The 17,207-nt window shown below is 38.4% G+C and overlaps 1 protein-coding gene across 3 annotated transcripts in view; it reads left to right on the top strand.

The window, feature by feature from the left end:
- The window catches only part of Cfap20dc (CFAP20 domain containing), a 218,539-nt gene that overhangs the window by 106,081 nt on the left and 95,251 nt on the right, over positions 1 to 17,207 (top strand). For all 3 annotated transcript variants that reach the window (XM_034498162.2, XM_076931532.1, XM_076931531.1), the window contains exon 7: positions 8,759 to 8,896. In XM_034498162.2, coding sequence (XP_034354053.1) covers positions 8,759 to 8,896 — 138 coding nt within the window. The remainder of the gene's footprint in view (positions 1 to 8,758; positions 8,897 to 17,207) is intronic.

Here is a 17,207-nt window from a genome sequence, read left to right as displayed (position 1 = left end):
CACCCATTTTGAAAGTTAAATCAATTAACATTATCATTCTGCTTAGCTCTCTGTCTAGAGCAGCCTTCTATTTATTCCTCGCGTCTTTAAAGCCTTTTTCATCTGTTTTTACTCACTTATTTCTTGCCCCATTTTCATTACTACAACCTTTATCTATTTATCTGTTTTGCTCTCTTGACTCAGAGCAGCCTGTAATTTACTCCTTGCATCTTTAAAACCTTTTTCATCTGTTTCTATTTACTTATTTCTTTCCCCGTTTTTGTTACTATGCAATCACCTTTGTTTCACTTCCGAATTCAGCCAGCTCCGTCAATCGACTGGTTCTCCAGCGCAGGAGTGAGGATGACCGCTTCCAATTCCCGTGGTGTCCTTCACTGTATCCCGCTTACTGGAGCTCTAACATTGAGGCTCTGTCCAAATTAGCCTTTCCTTCTTAGTTTTCTTCTCTATCCTAGTTTTCTTTTCTATTTTATTAGCGCTCTCTCCCTTTTCTGCTTCTGATAGGCTATCTTGTTGTTAAGCCAAACAAGACCCACCATACCTTGCAGAAAAGCATCTAGACTCTCCTCGCCGTCAGTTCTGAATCCTCTGCGAGCCAACAGGGTCCTTCGTGACTGGTCAAAACTCCGAGACGTTTGGCTCCGCCCGGGTTTCAGTACCAAATGTAGCGCACAGCCTCGCCGATAAGGAGCACGCCACACTCAGGATTCTTCTGACAGCATTTATTGAACAGCTCTCATGATGGAGAAACGGGGAAGGACACCGAGCTCAGAAAGCCCGCTGCTTAGAGCTTTGTGAGACGTGCAGATCCCTCATTGGCTCAAATCTTTCATCCAATTGCCATACTCGGTTTTCGCGCCATGCGCAGGCGCATTCTCAAGTAAAGCTTCCGTGAAGAACCAGGAAGCAGAAGCCTGCGCCATCTTATAATGGCAAATGCGGCTCCTCACAAGGAACTGCTGCACTGGCATCTGTATTGGCTGCGCCATTTTACATTTCCACCAATCGAGTGTAAAAGGTCTTTTTTCCCACATCCTCACCAGCAATCATCACTTGCATTCTGTCTGTCACTGAAATCGGGGTGAGATGGGATCTCAGTGTAGTGTTAATTAGTATTTCTCTAATGGTGTAGATGTAGGAGTTGTGTTGTAGATGAATCTATCCCCTGAGTGTGTGTGTGTGTGTGTGTGTGTGTGTGTGTTTACCAGTTGTGGTATTTTGTAATAGTCTGCATCTTCTTCAAAGAGAAACTTCTTCGATGAGGGCTACACGTGTCTGCAGGTATAAGGTTAAGTATGTGGAATGAAATTAGAAATTAGACAGGTTTAATAAAGTGTTAGCTGCAGGTTCTTCTCTGAGATCCATATGCTCACTAGCCTGGAGTAGTTGAGTAAGTTCCCATTATCATGCATTATTGCTCTCCTGTTGGTTGGGCTTTAAGTACAATTAGACCTCTGTGGGTTATTACCAAAATATTGGTGACACTACTGAACCTTTGGGGGATGTCTGCCATGCTGATCATTGTTGGGGTTCATAAGCATCATAGGCAGGTAGGACTATCAGTTGATTCCCTTTCTTGGCTGTTGTGTACACAATCTAGTCCTCAGAAAGGAGACTTTCCTGACAGATCCTCTGGTACTGTCCTGAGGGATAAAAGTGCTTCAAAAATATCACTGCCTCATAGTCTGTGCCCCTCTGTGGAAACCAGGTGTGAGTAACAGTAACCAAGAGGACCACGACTTTTTGGAAGTGTGTGATGTGTGCAGCCTTGTCACACTGCCTCTTTAACCAGTGTCAATCCTTTCCTTCTCTCCCCTCCTACACTAGTGGTTCTCAAGCTTAATAATGTTGCAACCCTTTAATATAGTCCTGATATTGTAGTGACCCTGGCTCTAAAATTATTTCATGGCTACTTCATTACTATAATTTTGCTACTGTTATAAATTGTAATGTACATTTCAGAGATGCAGGATAGCTGATACTCAATTTCTGTGAGAGAGTCGTTCAAACCCTCTGGGGTTCATGACCCACAGGTTGAGAACAGATATCCTATAGGAAATCTTCCTAGAGCTAACATCAAGTCTGTCCTGTCAGCTTGTGGGGTGCACAAGTGCCAGCTGGAGGAACAAAGGACTGTGTGGTGGTTTAAATGAAAATGTTCCCCCATAGACTTATAAGGAACAGCATTATTTTTAAGAATGTGTGGCCTTGTTGGAGTGGGCATGGCCTTATTGAAGGAGGTGTGTCACTGGAGGTGGGCCCTGAGGTTTCAGAAGCTCAAGCCAGACCCAGTGGCCCTCTCTCTTCCTGCTGTTTATGGATCCAAATGTAGAACCGTTAGCCACCTCTCCAGCACCATCTGCCTGTGTGCTGCCATGATGCTGATGATGGACTAAACCTCTAAACTGTAAGTCACCCCAATTAAATGCTTTGCTTCTAAGGCTTGCCATGTTTATGATGTCTCTTTCTAGCAATAAAACCCTAAGACAGACTGGGACATGTTAGGGTTCCTGTACTCCTGTGATGGCAAGTATCCTGGACGTGAGGAGCCTTGGGCTAGTTTCTCCAGTATCTACTGATGCTAACATTGGCTTCTCAGGAAGTCTTGCATGGTGGATAAGACTAGATGAGAAATCTAGCTAGAAACCGCAAGCTGTTCCCACTGGTCTGTGTTCATCTCCATGGTTCTTGAAGCCTAAGCCCCAGATCCATCTCACCTTTGCATGATTGTGTTCAGGCCAAGGAAAAGCAGAGGACATTCTCACTCCGAGGATGATGTGCAAGCAGCACTAGGTCTATCCTTGTCTTCACCAGTGGCTGCGATTCATCCAGTACTGCGATTTTTGTTCTGTGGGGAAACTTTTAACTGTTTCAGTCTTGTAGCTTGCTGTGGATCTGTTTATCTATACTTTCTTGATTTAACCATAGTAGGTCATATGTGTCTAGTATGTATGCATTTCCCTTACGTTTTCCAGTTTTCTAATATAGGCACTCTTTGCTTTAAACTCTCTTCTTAAAAGTGACTTGATTCTACCTCAAGACAACTTCCAAGAAGTTGTCTTTTTGTTTTCATTCCTCTCTAAGAATGTTTTGCCTCCCTGGATAGCTTTAGTGACTTTAAGTCATTTAAGATTGTATTATTCAGTCTTCAAGTATTTATGTGGTTTTTAGGGATTTTTAAAGACTTCCTTTGTGATCTGTACTGAAAACAGTTTTATAAATCATATGAGCTGCTGAAAATATGTCCTCTCTCTATCTGGTACGAAGAAAGAATTTCCTGTGTCTGTATAGATATGGATGGCACTTGTCAATAATAAACTCGATGGTCTATAGCTTAGGCAGGAAAAAGGTGGTGGGACATCCAGGAGGCAGAAACGATTCTGAGATAGTGCTAAATGGGAGATTTGTCTGGGAAGAAGTGGCGAGACACACACATGGTACCTGAGGACAGGTAACCAGCCACCTGGCAGAATGTAGATTAGAATAAATGGGTTATTTTAAGTTCTGATCTAGTCAAAGAAGAGCCTAGCTATACAGCCAAGGTATTTGTAAATATATTTTGACTCTGAGTCTTATTTCTGGGAGCATGGCATTGAGAGGAAGAACCACCTAACTTCTATACTGTTGAGCTGAATATTCTGTAGTTTTCTTTTAAATCCATTTTACCTGTGGCCTAAAGTATTAAGTTTCTTTGTTGAGTATTAAAGATCTGAATTAGCTATTGAAGTCGCCCACTAGTAATCACTGTATCTGGACCCCCAAGCATTTTTATCATGCCCATACATACTTGCCTACTGTCGATAGAAGCATACTTGTTGTTGAGTACTCAGGCACTCTTTTTGTAGTCTCAGATACATTAATTGTTATTTAACCACACTTAACCATCTCAATAGCTTTCATATCCTCTGCTGGGTACGAGCTTCCAGAAGGCTGTGGTGGCCTCCCAGTAGATTCTAAGCCAGCAGAGAGTGGCTACCTGTAATAAAGTCTTTGTGAGTACACACATAACAGAAACTGAATAGAGTAAGTACGGGAATTAAAACATGCTCTCTATAGATTCCTAATTCAGAGCTGTTTAACTTCATGTAAGCTCTATGCTCTTCTTCAGAATTGGTCCTCAGTTTTAAATTAAGCTATAAATGTTTAAAATAAATAAATAAAATGACTTAGTAATTGGCCTGAAGGAGGGAAACAGGTAGGATGTTAGTGGTTACGTATAAGGAGTTAATTTCCACTTTGACCTACAGAACACAGAGCTGCCAAATACTAGATGGGCATAAAGTGGTTTTGTTTCATGAAAGTGGTACTAAGGCCTCATTAGGGACTAATGTGCCATGAAGTCTGAGAGCAACATTGTGAGCCAAATTTCCTAAGTTGGCACAATGCTTTATGTTGGGCACTATCACAAAATATATGAGGTGACCAAGTTAAAAAGAAAAAACGTTTGTTTGGGCTCACTATTTGGTAAGGTTTACTCCATGGCCAATTTGTTTTGTTGCTCTGGAGCTGTGGCAAAACAGCAACTGATTGTGGGTACTTCCATAAGGTGTTCCATGTAGGAACACCAAACCCTTTATCATGGCCTAGAAGCAAAAGAGAAGAAAGAAAGATAACAGGTGCCACAGTCCTCCATGGGACATGCTCTCAATAACCTGAGGAACTCTTACTCAACCCTACCTCTCAAAGGCTTTGTCATTTCTAAGCACTGCCAGCCTGGAGTCAAACCTTGAAATATGAAGAACATTTAACATCAGAAGCCTAACTAATGGTTAGGCTTCATTAAGTAATTGTTTTTGTTGTCGTATGATGCTACCTGAAATTTCTCTCAGAGAGTAATTTAAGTTGTAAGAGTTCTTAGAGAAAAGAGAGCAGATAAATCAAACTTCCATGTTAACCACGTTCCTACAGGATTCAAACCAGAGTTTTGTCATAGTTTGTCTGCCATCAAAGAATATAGGCTGGGTATGGAGTTGCAATACCATCGCCCTGCATTTTGGTACATCTCCAGAGTCAGCCTTGGCTATATCATAAAACCACATCTCAATATAACAGATAAGGAAACTGTACTGAGTTTATATCCTCAGGGATTTCTAACTAACCCCTGTAGTTATAAACTCAGGCTCTCTGTTGCCTCTTTGGGCTTTGTATCCTACTCTGCTCACACAAACTCTTTAATACAGAGTTCATGATTTCTCTTCATGGGATTCAGTGTACAGTTTCACATTTAGGTTCTGATTGTCCCAGTTCTAATCTTCTTTCAACATGAAATCTTAATAGTAATGGTATTGATAGAGAAATATGAAGGAATTCAAAATATGTTGCATAACAGATGAATCTGAGTTAGTTTCATTATTTTTTCTGAATGTGTTCTGTTTTGTGAGTTCATTTATTGAATTACTTTATACTGGTTTTCTTTTGTTTAATGTGTGGGTTTGAGCATCTCACTGAGTAGTCCAGGCTGCCAGTATGTATCAGCCTCCTGAATACTGAGATTGCAGGTTGTGCCTCCACACCTAGCTTCATATTGACTCTCTAAATGCCAGAAACAAATATAAATGAATTAAAAGTAAAAAGATGAAAAATACAATTTGTAAACCTAGTATTCACACTCTTGGAAACCATTGTATTGCCACTGAGAATTGAGGGTTTGAGTTAAGTCATTCATTTCCCACCTCGTGATTAAGACATTAGGCAAATGGAGGTAGCTCATCTGTCTTTATCATTGTGAAGGTTTTATACTTTCATAAGGATGGTTTGGACTAAATTTTTCTGGCTGATAATCAACATATACAGTTTTTTCCAATAGATTCTAAAACTGTCAAGAAATAATGAATAGTAATGTGTGTATATGTATATACATATAGATAGGTAGGTAGGTAGGTAGATAGATAGATAGATAGATAGATAGATAGATATAGAAGTGAAAAATAAAATTGAATGTTGCCTAAGTGAACCACATAAAGTTGTTTTACATTTTTGTTTATTTCCTTTAAGTCATTTACTATTATGTACTATTGTGTATTATTATTGTGTATTATGTATTACTATTGTGTAGGTTTGTTTTGTGCCATGGAGAATTTTGTCTACTGCTTTCATTTGACTTCTCTTTGATTCTTTCCCATAGCATCACCATCTTGAAAATACATTTTCTTGTGTGGTGCTTTTGGTTTTGGGGGGTGGGTTTTGGTGTTTTGTTCAATATCGTTGTCTTATTTTTCAGTTTTATCATTGTTGTTGTTCTTGAAGCATAAGAAACACTACTTTGTTGAGTCTGCTTCAAGTACTAGTAATTTAAGTTGGTTTTTTCCAGTAACTATAAACACTTGTTTATATAATTACTAAATATCTAATATTTGAGTTTCTAATAAATTAAAAGTACTAAGTAAATCACACATGGTTATGTTCCCCTTGCCTCCCAACACTTGTGAGGCGGAGGCAAGCTGATCTTTGAGTTTGCAACCAGTCTGGTCTACACAAGAAGTTTCAGGTCATCCAGAGTTACATAATGAGACTTTGTCACCAAGAAAGAAACAAAAGAACTACAAATAATAAAATAACAAGTAAAATTACTAAAGTTCTATAGCCATTTTAAGACTTTTTTTGGCATATATATAATTGATTTGAAGATTATTAATTCTAATTTCTATTTCTGCTTCCTAAAATGAAAGGATTAATATATTTACAATAAAAAGAAACAATACAAATAAATAAGATGAAATGAATAAGATGAAATCGATAAGAACATGAGTAAAAAATTTGCTAAAATATCCAAATACCTGTATAAATATAAATGAAGTTAAAGTACAATTTGAACTCTAGCAGATGACCTCACCTTGGAAGTGTTCACAGGTAAGTGCTAACAGTAGAGGAAGCTGGATGAACACTTGACAGGAGACTCTACTCTTTTACTCTGTTTTGTTTGTTAGTGTGTATGTGTTTTCATTATTTGATAAAAAGTTTAACTTAAATAATGGCTGTGGGCGTTTCAGTTTTCAGTGATGTCTTTATGCTTATTGATCTCATGACTGAACCCGGTACACTACGAATCTGAATTGAAGTGTGTATGTAACCAGTTCTCTCAGTTCACACCTCTGGGATTAAAAAGTCAGTAGAGTACATGAGAATGGAGTGTAATGGCAAATGCTCTTGAAGAGGCCACAAAGAGAACCATTACTTGTGAGCTAACCTTAAAAAGTAATTAAACACAATGAAGACAAATCTCTTTTTAAATTGAACATGAAGTTTTCCCAGTGTGTGCCCAGACTCAAATCACGATTCTGTGATCTTGCTGTGTGTTATATGTGTTCGCCGAATGCATGCCCAACTCAGTACACAGTTCTGTGTTCCTGCTGTTTGAATGTGTTATCTACTTTAATCCTCCCGATGCCTGAAAGTAAGCACCAAAATTCTCATACTCCTTTTAGTTCTTGATTTATTATTTTTAATTTTTTAAAACTACTATGCAGAGTGCTTGGTTTCAGCCTGGCTTCCTCTGTGTTGTTACTCATCCCCTTCCCCCACTGCCCTTCCCAAACCCTCTGATTCACCTTCCTTCCCACAGGGCCCTCTTCTGCTTCAATGCCTTGTGCACTCCATTATCTTTTCTTCCCTGCCCGTTCCCTCCCTTAAGATCTTCCCTCCCCTCTTTGCATGGCCCCTTTTGTAGTCCCATCACACAAACAAAACATGTATACAGATTTGAATGTAGCTTCTCCATGAGAGGAAGCATAGCAGTAGTCTTTCTGGGTCTAGCTTTCTCTGCATACCAGTGACTGACAGTTCCACCCATTTTCCTGCAGATGTCATGATTTCAGTTTCCTTTGCATTAACATCCCATTGTGTATAATGTAGCGCCTTGCCTGGTTTACTCAACAGTTGATGCTCATCTAAATTATTTCCTTTTATAGATAGAGTGAGCAGTACAGCATCTCTTTGGTAGAAGTTGGGACTTTAGAGGTTATCACTTAGAAGTGATATACCCTGGTCAGACATCAGCTCTAGTTCTAGTATCTTGAGACATTGCTATTCTGATTTCTATAGAAGCTGCCCAGTTGACATTCCAGGACATCAGCAGCATGTGAGTCTTCTTCTACAACACTTCTTTGCCAGATTTCTTGTACCTTATTTTAATTTCATTTTCCTGGTAGCTAACAAGGCTGAATACTTTTTCAGATTATTTACTGGCCGTTTGTATTTCTTCTTTTGAGAACTATCTGTTCAATTCTTTAGCTCATTTACAACTTCTGCAAAATTTTAGCCTTGATGTCTATAGAATGAACGTGGCATTTCTGGGTAAAAGGGAAATTAGAAACTGCTTCTGTATGACTTATGGAGAAGAGTCCCAATCATGCATGATTCTTATGAATGAAAGAATATTGGAAACACAAACAACAGAAAAACACGGGGAAACAAAGACAGGTCAATAAAAGGAAAAAAACTGAGGTGAGAGCCTCAAAATCCTTTGCACACGTAGTAGTCAAGAGTGGCCACTGATGTGTGCTACTTAACATGGATGGATGAGAAGCTGATCAGGAGAGAATGAGGTGGCTTGCAAGGATGCAGCCAGATCACATGCTGAGGGCAGAGAGAAGCCTAGAGTGGTGCTGCCTGTGAAGCATAAGTTGTCCAAAGCTGCATTCTAAAATGTTTGGCTTTACTTGGTTTCATTATAGAGTTTGCTCAGTTGGCAACAATGGCTTACATTTGGGGTATGGGGGTTCTTCATTTCGAATAATATATGGTATTCCATTTTCAACAGATGAACCCACAGATATTATTCCACGAAGCTGTCAACTCTCAACAGATGTTCCTCATGTCACACAGCTGCTTAACATGACAAAACTCCGCCAAACTGAAATTAAATTTGGAGGTCATCCTCTAAGATCCGCAGAATCAGGTATGCACAGAGGCCCCTATAAGCATCGTATGTGTACTCTACCCCTTAAGGTACCTTTCTCTAAAGATGGCCCTGTGCCTTGCTCTTCCATAGTACTGTCAATATACAAGGCCAGGCCTGTAAGCACAGGTCACTGCCAGCCCAGACAGACAACCTACATAAAGAACTTGACATGTGGACATTTGACCCACATAAAACCCTTTTTACATCAGTACTGTGATTCACTGGGGAAAAGAAGAAAGTAGGGAGAGACATGAAGCAATGCTTTTCTGTAGACTGGTTATTCCTTTTCTATAGAGTGGCTATTCCTCTACTGAAATGCACTTTATTCAAGGACTACGATGAAAGGCAAACAATGCTGTCCTCTGTGAAGGAGCTGTAGGAATGGAAGGACTGCAGCTAATGCAAGTTCACTGTCAGATTAAAAAGGAACTGCAGTTCAGCTGTGGATAGTGCTGCCCTGCCTGAATATGTATCCTTCGATTTTAAATAGTCTCCAAAATTTTTAAATACCTTCTGAGCTAAAAAAAAAAAAAAAAGAAAAGAAGGCTTTCCATGTTCTACCTCTGTACAGACTTCATCACAGTTGACTAAATCAATGAAACACCTTTATATCAAACCCAATATAAGCTCAACTCCCTAGATGTTTGAACCCCTAGGATATTTTTAAATTACAACATTTAACAGTTCAAAATATTTTTTTTCTGATGTCTTCACTCCCCTCAGAGAAACTCTTTGTTAATTTGGCTAGTCTTGTTTTGTTTCGTTTTAACATCCTCTAGTGATTGTTCTATGCATCCAACCAACACTGAGACCACTGGATCACTCAGCCTGGGAAAGTCAAATGATTCAAGTAACACGCAAATACAGGGAGGTAATTCTAAGGAAGCTAAAGAAAAGTCATAGTAACAGACCATCTTTGAAAGAAGTTGATCCTGGAAGTATTCTATATATTTTTTCATATTTATAATAAATTAATAAGAGACTTATAGAAGTATGTCAGGGCAGAAGGTTGAGTAAAAGCAAGGAGATAACACTATTTTTCAGTATTGCTTGAGGAAAAAAGAAGAGATTTACTTTTCAAAGGCTCAGTGTAAGGAATGGCTTGAGTGATCCAACAGTCTGTTAGAGCTGCGCTATGGGAGTGGCCCTCATTCCTCAGGTAAAGAGGTAGAGTATTTTAGGAAAGTGGATTTGACAGCAGGATTCCAGGTGAGTTTTAAAACCAGGTGAGATATGAGAGAACAGAGAGTAACTAACATGTCTCTGCAGTAATCAGACAAAATGGCAAGGGTTCAGGATGACAGAAGCTGGGCCAATAGAAAGCAGTGGCTCTGAGGGAAGCTGTGGGGACAGTGGTGATACATGGCTTCTCAGATAAGAGCAGTGGTCAAAAAGGGGCTCAGAGCTTGAAAGGAGGTCAAATAGAAACAGGAAAAAGCAGATGTTTGTGATGAAGGGTTGAGAGCAGAAACTTCCTTATCCACCTGTATTTTCTCTCTCAGTTTTAATCAGCATTACATGCAAAAAGTTATATATCACTAACAAATTGGCCTTTTTGTCCTTTTTTGCAATACAAAAGAAGTTTGTATGTAAGTAGGCACTATATTATTAACCCTTGATTGCACCATTCCCAAACTCACAGAAAAGCAGAGGGACAATGTATAATGCAAACCTTACCTGTTTCATAATTATCAGCTTTGAGTAGGACTTTTTGCTAGCAATGGGGCAAATGGTGAAATATATGTGCATGCTATCTGTACTATATAGAACTAGACACAGAGAAAAATAGAAAGATTTCATGCAAGCAGTGTTTATTAAGGAGTCATGGGAAAACATATAAAAAAACATAAATGTAAGCTCACTACCTTTCAGGTGGCAGCTTAATCTTAAGATTTGCCTCAGAGTGCAGGAAGAGTGTTTTCAATAACAAACCCTGTATCTGCACCTAATGTAGTTTGATACTTTTCAATAACAGGAATGACTAAGCTGTGCAGCACATCAGATGACATGATTACAAGTAGTCTCTTTTTGCCCTCTGTCCTTCCAGTGGAATGTTTTATGAACTGTCTTTAAAATAAATACAAGTAGGCTGGAGAGATGGCTCACCGGTTAAAGAGCACTGACTGCTCTTCCAAAGGTCCTAAGTTCAATTCCCAGCAACCACATGGTGGCTCACAACCATCTATAATGGAATCTGATGCCTTCTTCCAATGTGTCTAAAGACAGCTTCAGAGTACTAATATACATAAAATAAATAAATATTTCAAAAACTAAATAAATACAAGTGTATTCACAATATCATTGTCATTTTTATTTACAGGTCTCAGAGATGCAAAAACTGAATAAGATTTAGTAAATACTAATTACATCAGTGTTACAACTAAACAGAAATATTTTCATAGGCTATATTCAAGCCCAACTTACAGAGAAGAATATTAGTATTCCTTTTGCTAATCCTATAAGTGTACTCTTGGTGCATAATAACAGTCAATTCAACTTGAATCATGTACACAGAAAATCGCTAATTGCCAAAATCCATGAGTAGATTTCTTTTTCTTTGTGAATACCAAATATATCCATTTGTAACCCATTACGATTGCTCCTCTTAGATCAGTCTCACGGCACCAGCATGATAGCCAAAATGACATGAACATACACAACACTGTGTGGTTCTCTTCCTACAAGTACATCTCAGAAGTTGATTTTCATATATGTGGACTTTAAAGCTTACTAAAAAGGAACATATTAATGTTCTCTCCCTGTACAAGGCATTTGATTTGAATGGCATTTGTAATGGATATGCCCATGGGCAGATGGTTTTTAACTATGGATAAGTGTCTTTATTTGAACTATTTGTTTTCATCTTTCAAAAAGTGGACTCCCACAATGGAACTTAATTGCATGAGAAAATGACTGTGTGCTCATATAATTGGATGTGTGATGCTCATGTGAATTTCAATACTTCATCATAAATGCACATATTAAAAGACTCCAATAAAGCCTCTAGAGAAGTAGCCACTTCCTGTAGATTTTCACACAACCAAAAAAAAAAGAACACTTGTAATTTTTTAACTGTTTTAAACTGTGTTTTATTGAATGCTATACAGATTAATCAAGAACACTGAATGAAATTAATAAAACCACTGTTTCTAAGAAGCTTTTTGTTTTCAAAAAGCTCCACAATAGTAGCATTTTCTCTGTCAGTTCACAGTACACATTAGCTAATGACTTTAGGACTATGGAGTCAGATAACCTTACTTTCAATAATAGGACCCCAGTTTAATTAAACCAGAGAATATGGTCTGGTTATTGAAATGGAGCATTCAACATTAATGACAAGATACAGTGCCCACCAAACACAAATCAAAACTAGTAATTGAAAATTGGAAGGTGGCTTTCTCTAGTGCTTGCCTTTTCACAGCAGGTACCTTACTGGACTTACACTTTCTTTTTAAATAAGAGGAAATTGTCACTCCAACCTCCTACTACAACTTCAGATTAGCAAATTAATGCATCTAAAGAGAAAAGAAAAACAGAGAGGTAAAGAGGGAGGGAAGGAAGGAGGAGGAAGAAAAGAAAGAAGAAAGGAAGGAGGGGGAAGGAAAGAAATAGAAAAAGAGAAAGAAAGAAAGAAAGAAAGAAAGAAAGAAAGGAGAGAGAGAAAGAAAGAAAGGAAAGGAAAGAGGAAAGAAAAGAAAGAAAGAAAGAAAGAAAGAAAGAAAGAAAGAAAGAAAGAGAGAGAGAGAGAGAGAGAGAGAGGAAGGAAGGAAGGAAGGAAGGAAGGAAGAAAGAAAGAAAGGAGGAAAGAAAAGAAAGAGAGAGAGAGGAAGGAAGGAAGAAAGAAAGAAAGAAAGAAAAAAAGAAAGAGAAAGGAAAGGAAAGAGGAAAGAAAAGAAAGAAAGGAAGGAAGAAAGAAAGAAAGAAAGAAAGAAAGAAAGAAAGAGAAAGGAAAGGGGAAAGAAAAGAAAGAAAGGGAGAGAGAGAGGAAGGAAGGAAGAAAGGAAGGAAGGAAGGAAGGAAGGAAGGAAGGAAGGAAGGAAGGAAGGAAAGAGGATATAGTAGTAAGCATCTTTTTATACTGGAGAAATTTGTATTAGATTCTTGTTTAGAGTCCATATTATAAAAAGAAGATTCAAACCAAAAACTAAAATCTACTGTGAAACAGAACCTAAAATAAAAATAAATTAGTGTAGGGGCTGGAGAGATGGCTCAGCAGTTAAGAGCACTGGCTGCTCTTCCAGAGGTCCTGAGTTTCGTTCCCAGAAACCACTGTGTTCCACGGTCTAAATCCCAGGCATAGCTGTTGCTCTTAATTCTTACTCAGCCTACTGTGGCAACACCATCACAGTGACCATCTCACAGATGAGGACACTGACCTGCCACAGATGAAAAGTGAGCGAGTGGCACTTGAGCAGAAAGGCTGGCGTTGGAGATGCATCTTTACTACTGACTCACTTCACAACCTCTCCTTGGTATTCTGAAGACTATTTCCCAGAAGCCTGCTGGATTTATGGGAAAATGTCCTATTTCCAATCCAAATCCTGGACCAAATAAACTATGCTCCTTATTCAGAATAGAAAACTTTCTCAAAATAAAACCATTCCCCTTAAAATTAGTTTAATTGTTTCTCATTAAGTATAAGGAACTAGGCTAATTCTTGCTTTTCAATAAATCAAGACCTACTAGAGAAAAGTCTACCCTGCACACTGCCTCGGGTCTTGTGGGGCTGGCCCAGCTTCACACACTGTCTGAGCTCCCAATCCAGTTCAGCACAGAAAGATACAATCTAATTGCAGTTGTTAATATTATTTTATTGCCTTTAAAAAGTGTCACAAACTTTACTATTAATGAGATAAGACTACATACTGGTTTTAATTATTTGCGAACGTTGAAGATGGATTGTAATCTCACAGAGCTTTTCCCGCTTGAGGCATTTACCTAACTGCTTTTCTTTTCATCACGTTTCCGTGGCTTGTAGACTGACAGCTCTCCAACAGTCAAAAACCAGCATTCAGTTGAATTCTGCACACTGGGAATTGACTCTCAAATTAGCCAGTTACCCCACAGCCCACAAGTACCTTTTGGAATGCCTTACCTACCAGGCACTAAAGCCTTCTCTCATATCCCCACCCCCAATCCCCAGCTCTCCTACCTTTGAAATAGGACATTAAAGTCAATGTCAGCTGATTAGTTCCTCATAGACCTCATTAGCCCCTTGACATGCATTGGTTTATAATATTCATGAGGTTTTGGTACCTACCAATACAGTCATTAATCATCCATTTTGAGATAACGTGTTTTTACTTAGATGGCTTTATAAAATTGCATAGAAAACAAATATTGTATATGGGAAGAATCTTATGTGATTCCCCTCTGATGCATGTTAAATGAGGGCAGGCAGCATCATGTAAATTGTTTTTAAGGCAAATGAATAGAAACATGGTTTTTGACTCCCTGCTCAGACTATGGACATAGCTTAGTTTCTTCGTCTATGGACACAGAATAAGAACATCACACATAGCAGAGAACTGAAAACCACATAGGTATCTGTGGTATCCATCATCCTTTAGGTCTCAGTGAGAATTCTTGACCCCAGAGTTTAAACACCAAGCCCTGCTGAGCAAAGTTAGAACCATTTATAATTTTTCTAATCATTGAACTGTTTATTGATTTTGTGCTTTAACAACCACCTCCTCCATGAGGGAACACCTCATTGGATGAGGTAGTGTTGCATCTTACTCCCTGTCTCACTCAATGCCAGTCAGGCAGCACCCAATCCCTACTAAGGAATGAATGAAGAAAGAAATAAACGAGTGTGAATAGGTTCTGTAAGCTTTAAATGTTATTCAAGATGGAAAAGTATTAACAACCTGTTTACTAGCCATCTACACCCTCCAAGACACAATACAAGTATGTAACATTTCTGGTTTCATATAACCTTAACAGAAAATGCCACGACTTAAGTACATTGTTATCCCAATCTTGAGAATGAAGAAGAGAAGGCTTTAAAAGGTCAGATGTCCCGTCCAAATTAATATTGCTGTACTAGAATCAACCTTTGTTCATGTTTTATATATGCTATAGAACAACACAATATGCTAAAATAAAAATTAACCCCAAATCTGGACCCTGGCACCAAGTTCACTGTTAGATGAAAGTGTTAGGCATGACCCCAGTGGTGAAGGCTGAAATGTGGCAGGGCTGGCTGGCTAAGCTTTGAAAATCTTGCAAGCTTAAATGACAATAATAATTAGAACATTGTATCTTGAGACCAAAAAATGAATGTTTATTTCTATAAAAGACAATTAGAGAGTACAGCCTCAGGTTTTACAATCTAACTACAAAGGCATGCGCCCATCAGTAAAATAGCAAAATAATTAATGGTAAATCCCTGACCTCCATCAAGTTCACTTTCCACAAGAAAATTTCCCTCAAGAAAATGAAATGCCTGGAGCAGGATTTTAATGTAATCTTGATATTTAGCCTTACTTTTATGCAGATTGATGTCAGCTTTTAAAATAGCTACTTTTAAATTCAAAGCACATGCATTTCTGCTTATAGTTTCTTTCTATTAAGATTTTTCTTGTTAAAGAAACTTTGTCCCTTCCGCTTCTTATTTTAGAAACCCAAAACCTAAATTACTTTGCCTTGTAGGATTTAATTAGGAGCCTATCCAAACAAATGCATAATGTAATGCACGTTAATGGAGAATTAACTTTGACAGTTAATATGATTCTAAGCAGTGAATTATTAAGACAAAGAAGGATTTGCAAAACTGGTTTGTTCGTTGTAGTATCAATCTTGTAAACTTGTCTTAAATAATGGAGCATTTGCACTCTTTTATGGCCAAAATGTAAACTTTTTTTCAAAAATAGACTTAAATTTAAATATATTGTGGTGGCTTATTCTGTAATCGCAACAATAGATCATCTTCTAAAATCCAGGATATTATCTAGTGTGGTAGCACAAGACAGTGCAAAGTTTCCTCCATCTTGTCTTCCTGCTGAGACCACTTCAGGTTTGACTAGAATCTGATCTCCTTGATGGGGAATCCCATGGAAATTGCCCAACTCCATTCTAGGAACCCAAGGTCAGGATGCCCTAGCTAACTTATCTTAGGTTTTGCTAACCTATCTTCTGTGCAGCCCTCCTCTTCTAGCTGTTTTTCTGAGCTTCTGGTAAAACTGCTTGCTTCAAATGGCTTACTTTTGCAAAGCCCCCTGTGGCTACCAAGTGAAGTTCCAGGACATGGTTTCTGCCTTTAACAACTCTGTGTTCTAGACACTCGGGACCACTCAGCTCTCCCCACCCCCAAACACTTGGGTGTGGTATTAGCCATCTAGAATAAAGACTTTAATTGGCTGTAAACTTCATCTGAGGGCTTATCTCTGGAAGACTATCATGACACTAGTTTTCTGTCATTTAGGATATGACAGCATTTCAGGTTTACCTGTATCTTTAATCCTCACTGCATGTCCAGTTAGCTCATCCCAAGTGTCATCCCTAAACACATACCATGCTAAGTATACTCAGTAGGTTTTTATGCATATGCCTGTGCACCCATGTATGTGTGCATGGTACTTGTTATGTGTATATGCAAGTGTGTATATGTGTTCCAATATCTGAAGAGATTGTGAATGTGAATGGAAGTAGGTGTTGGCCATGGTAGGAGTTGGAGGAAGAAGGAAGCATGTGTAAATACAGTACTCGTGTATAAAATTCTCAAAAAATAAAACATTTAAATTTTAAAGGTTCTAAGTGTAAGATGAGCAGTTGATATGTTCTTTTTTTTTTTTTTTAATATTGTGGATGGAACTTCATCTATGTGGTTGCTAAACTCCAACCCCAATCTTTGTTTTAATCTTAAATTATGTCTGTAATTTTGGTGAAATTTAAACATTTTCTCCCATTTGCCAAACTGGGCTTGACAGACAGGGACACAGAATACAAAATGAATGGTCTTTCACACCAAAAAAACTTAAACTGGTTGGAAGGAACCTGAATTTAGAGGATGAGTGTGAGGAGAAAACAAAACAGGGAAGTCACCCTCGTGAGGGATTTGAAGGGAAAAATGAACTTGTAACTGGACAGTATCTGAAATAGATTGCAGGTGGTAAGGGCTCTGAGAGCAACTGGGAAGTCATCGAGGAGCCATTGAAGGAAAGTGAAGGAGATAATACACTTCCCCTTCTGTATGACCTCTGGCTGCATTCTGGAGAAAGTACAGAACACTGGAACAGTTGCAAGAGTATCTTCGGTAATTTGTATACTCACCATTATTTGAGAATTACTATACACAGATTTTTTT

Source organism: Arvicanthis niloticus, chromosome 3 (assembly GCF_011762505.2).
Source record: "Arvicanthis niloticus isolate mArvNil1 chromosome 3, mArvNil1.pat.X, whole genome shotgun sequence".
Taxonomy (NCBI): Eukaryota; Metazoa; Chordata; class Mammalia; order Rodentia; family Muridae; genus Arvicanthis; species Arvicanthis niloticus.
The sequence above is the reverse complement of the archived record's forward strand: the minus strand, read 5'-3'. Positions and strand labels throughout refer to the sequence as shown.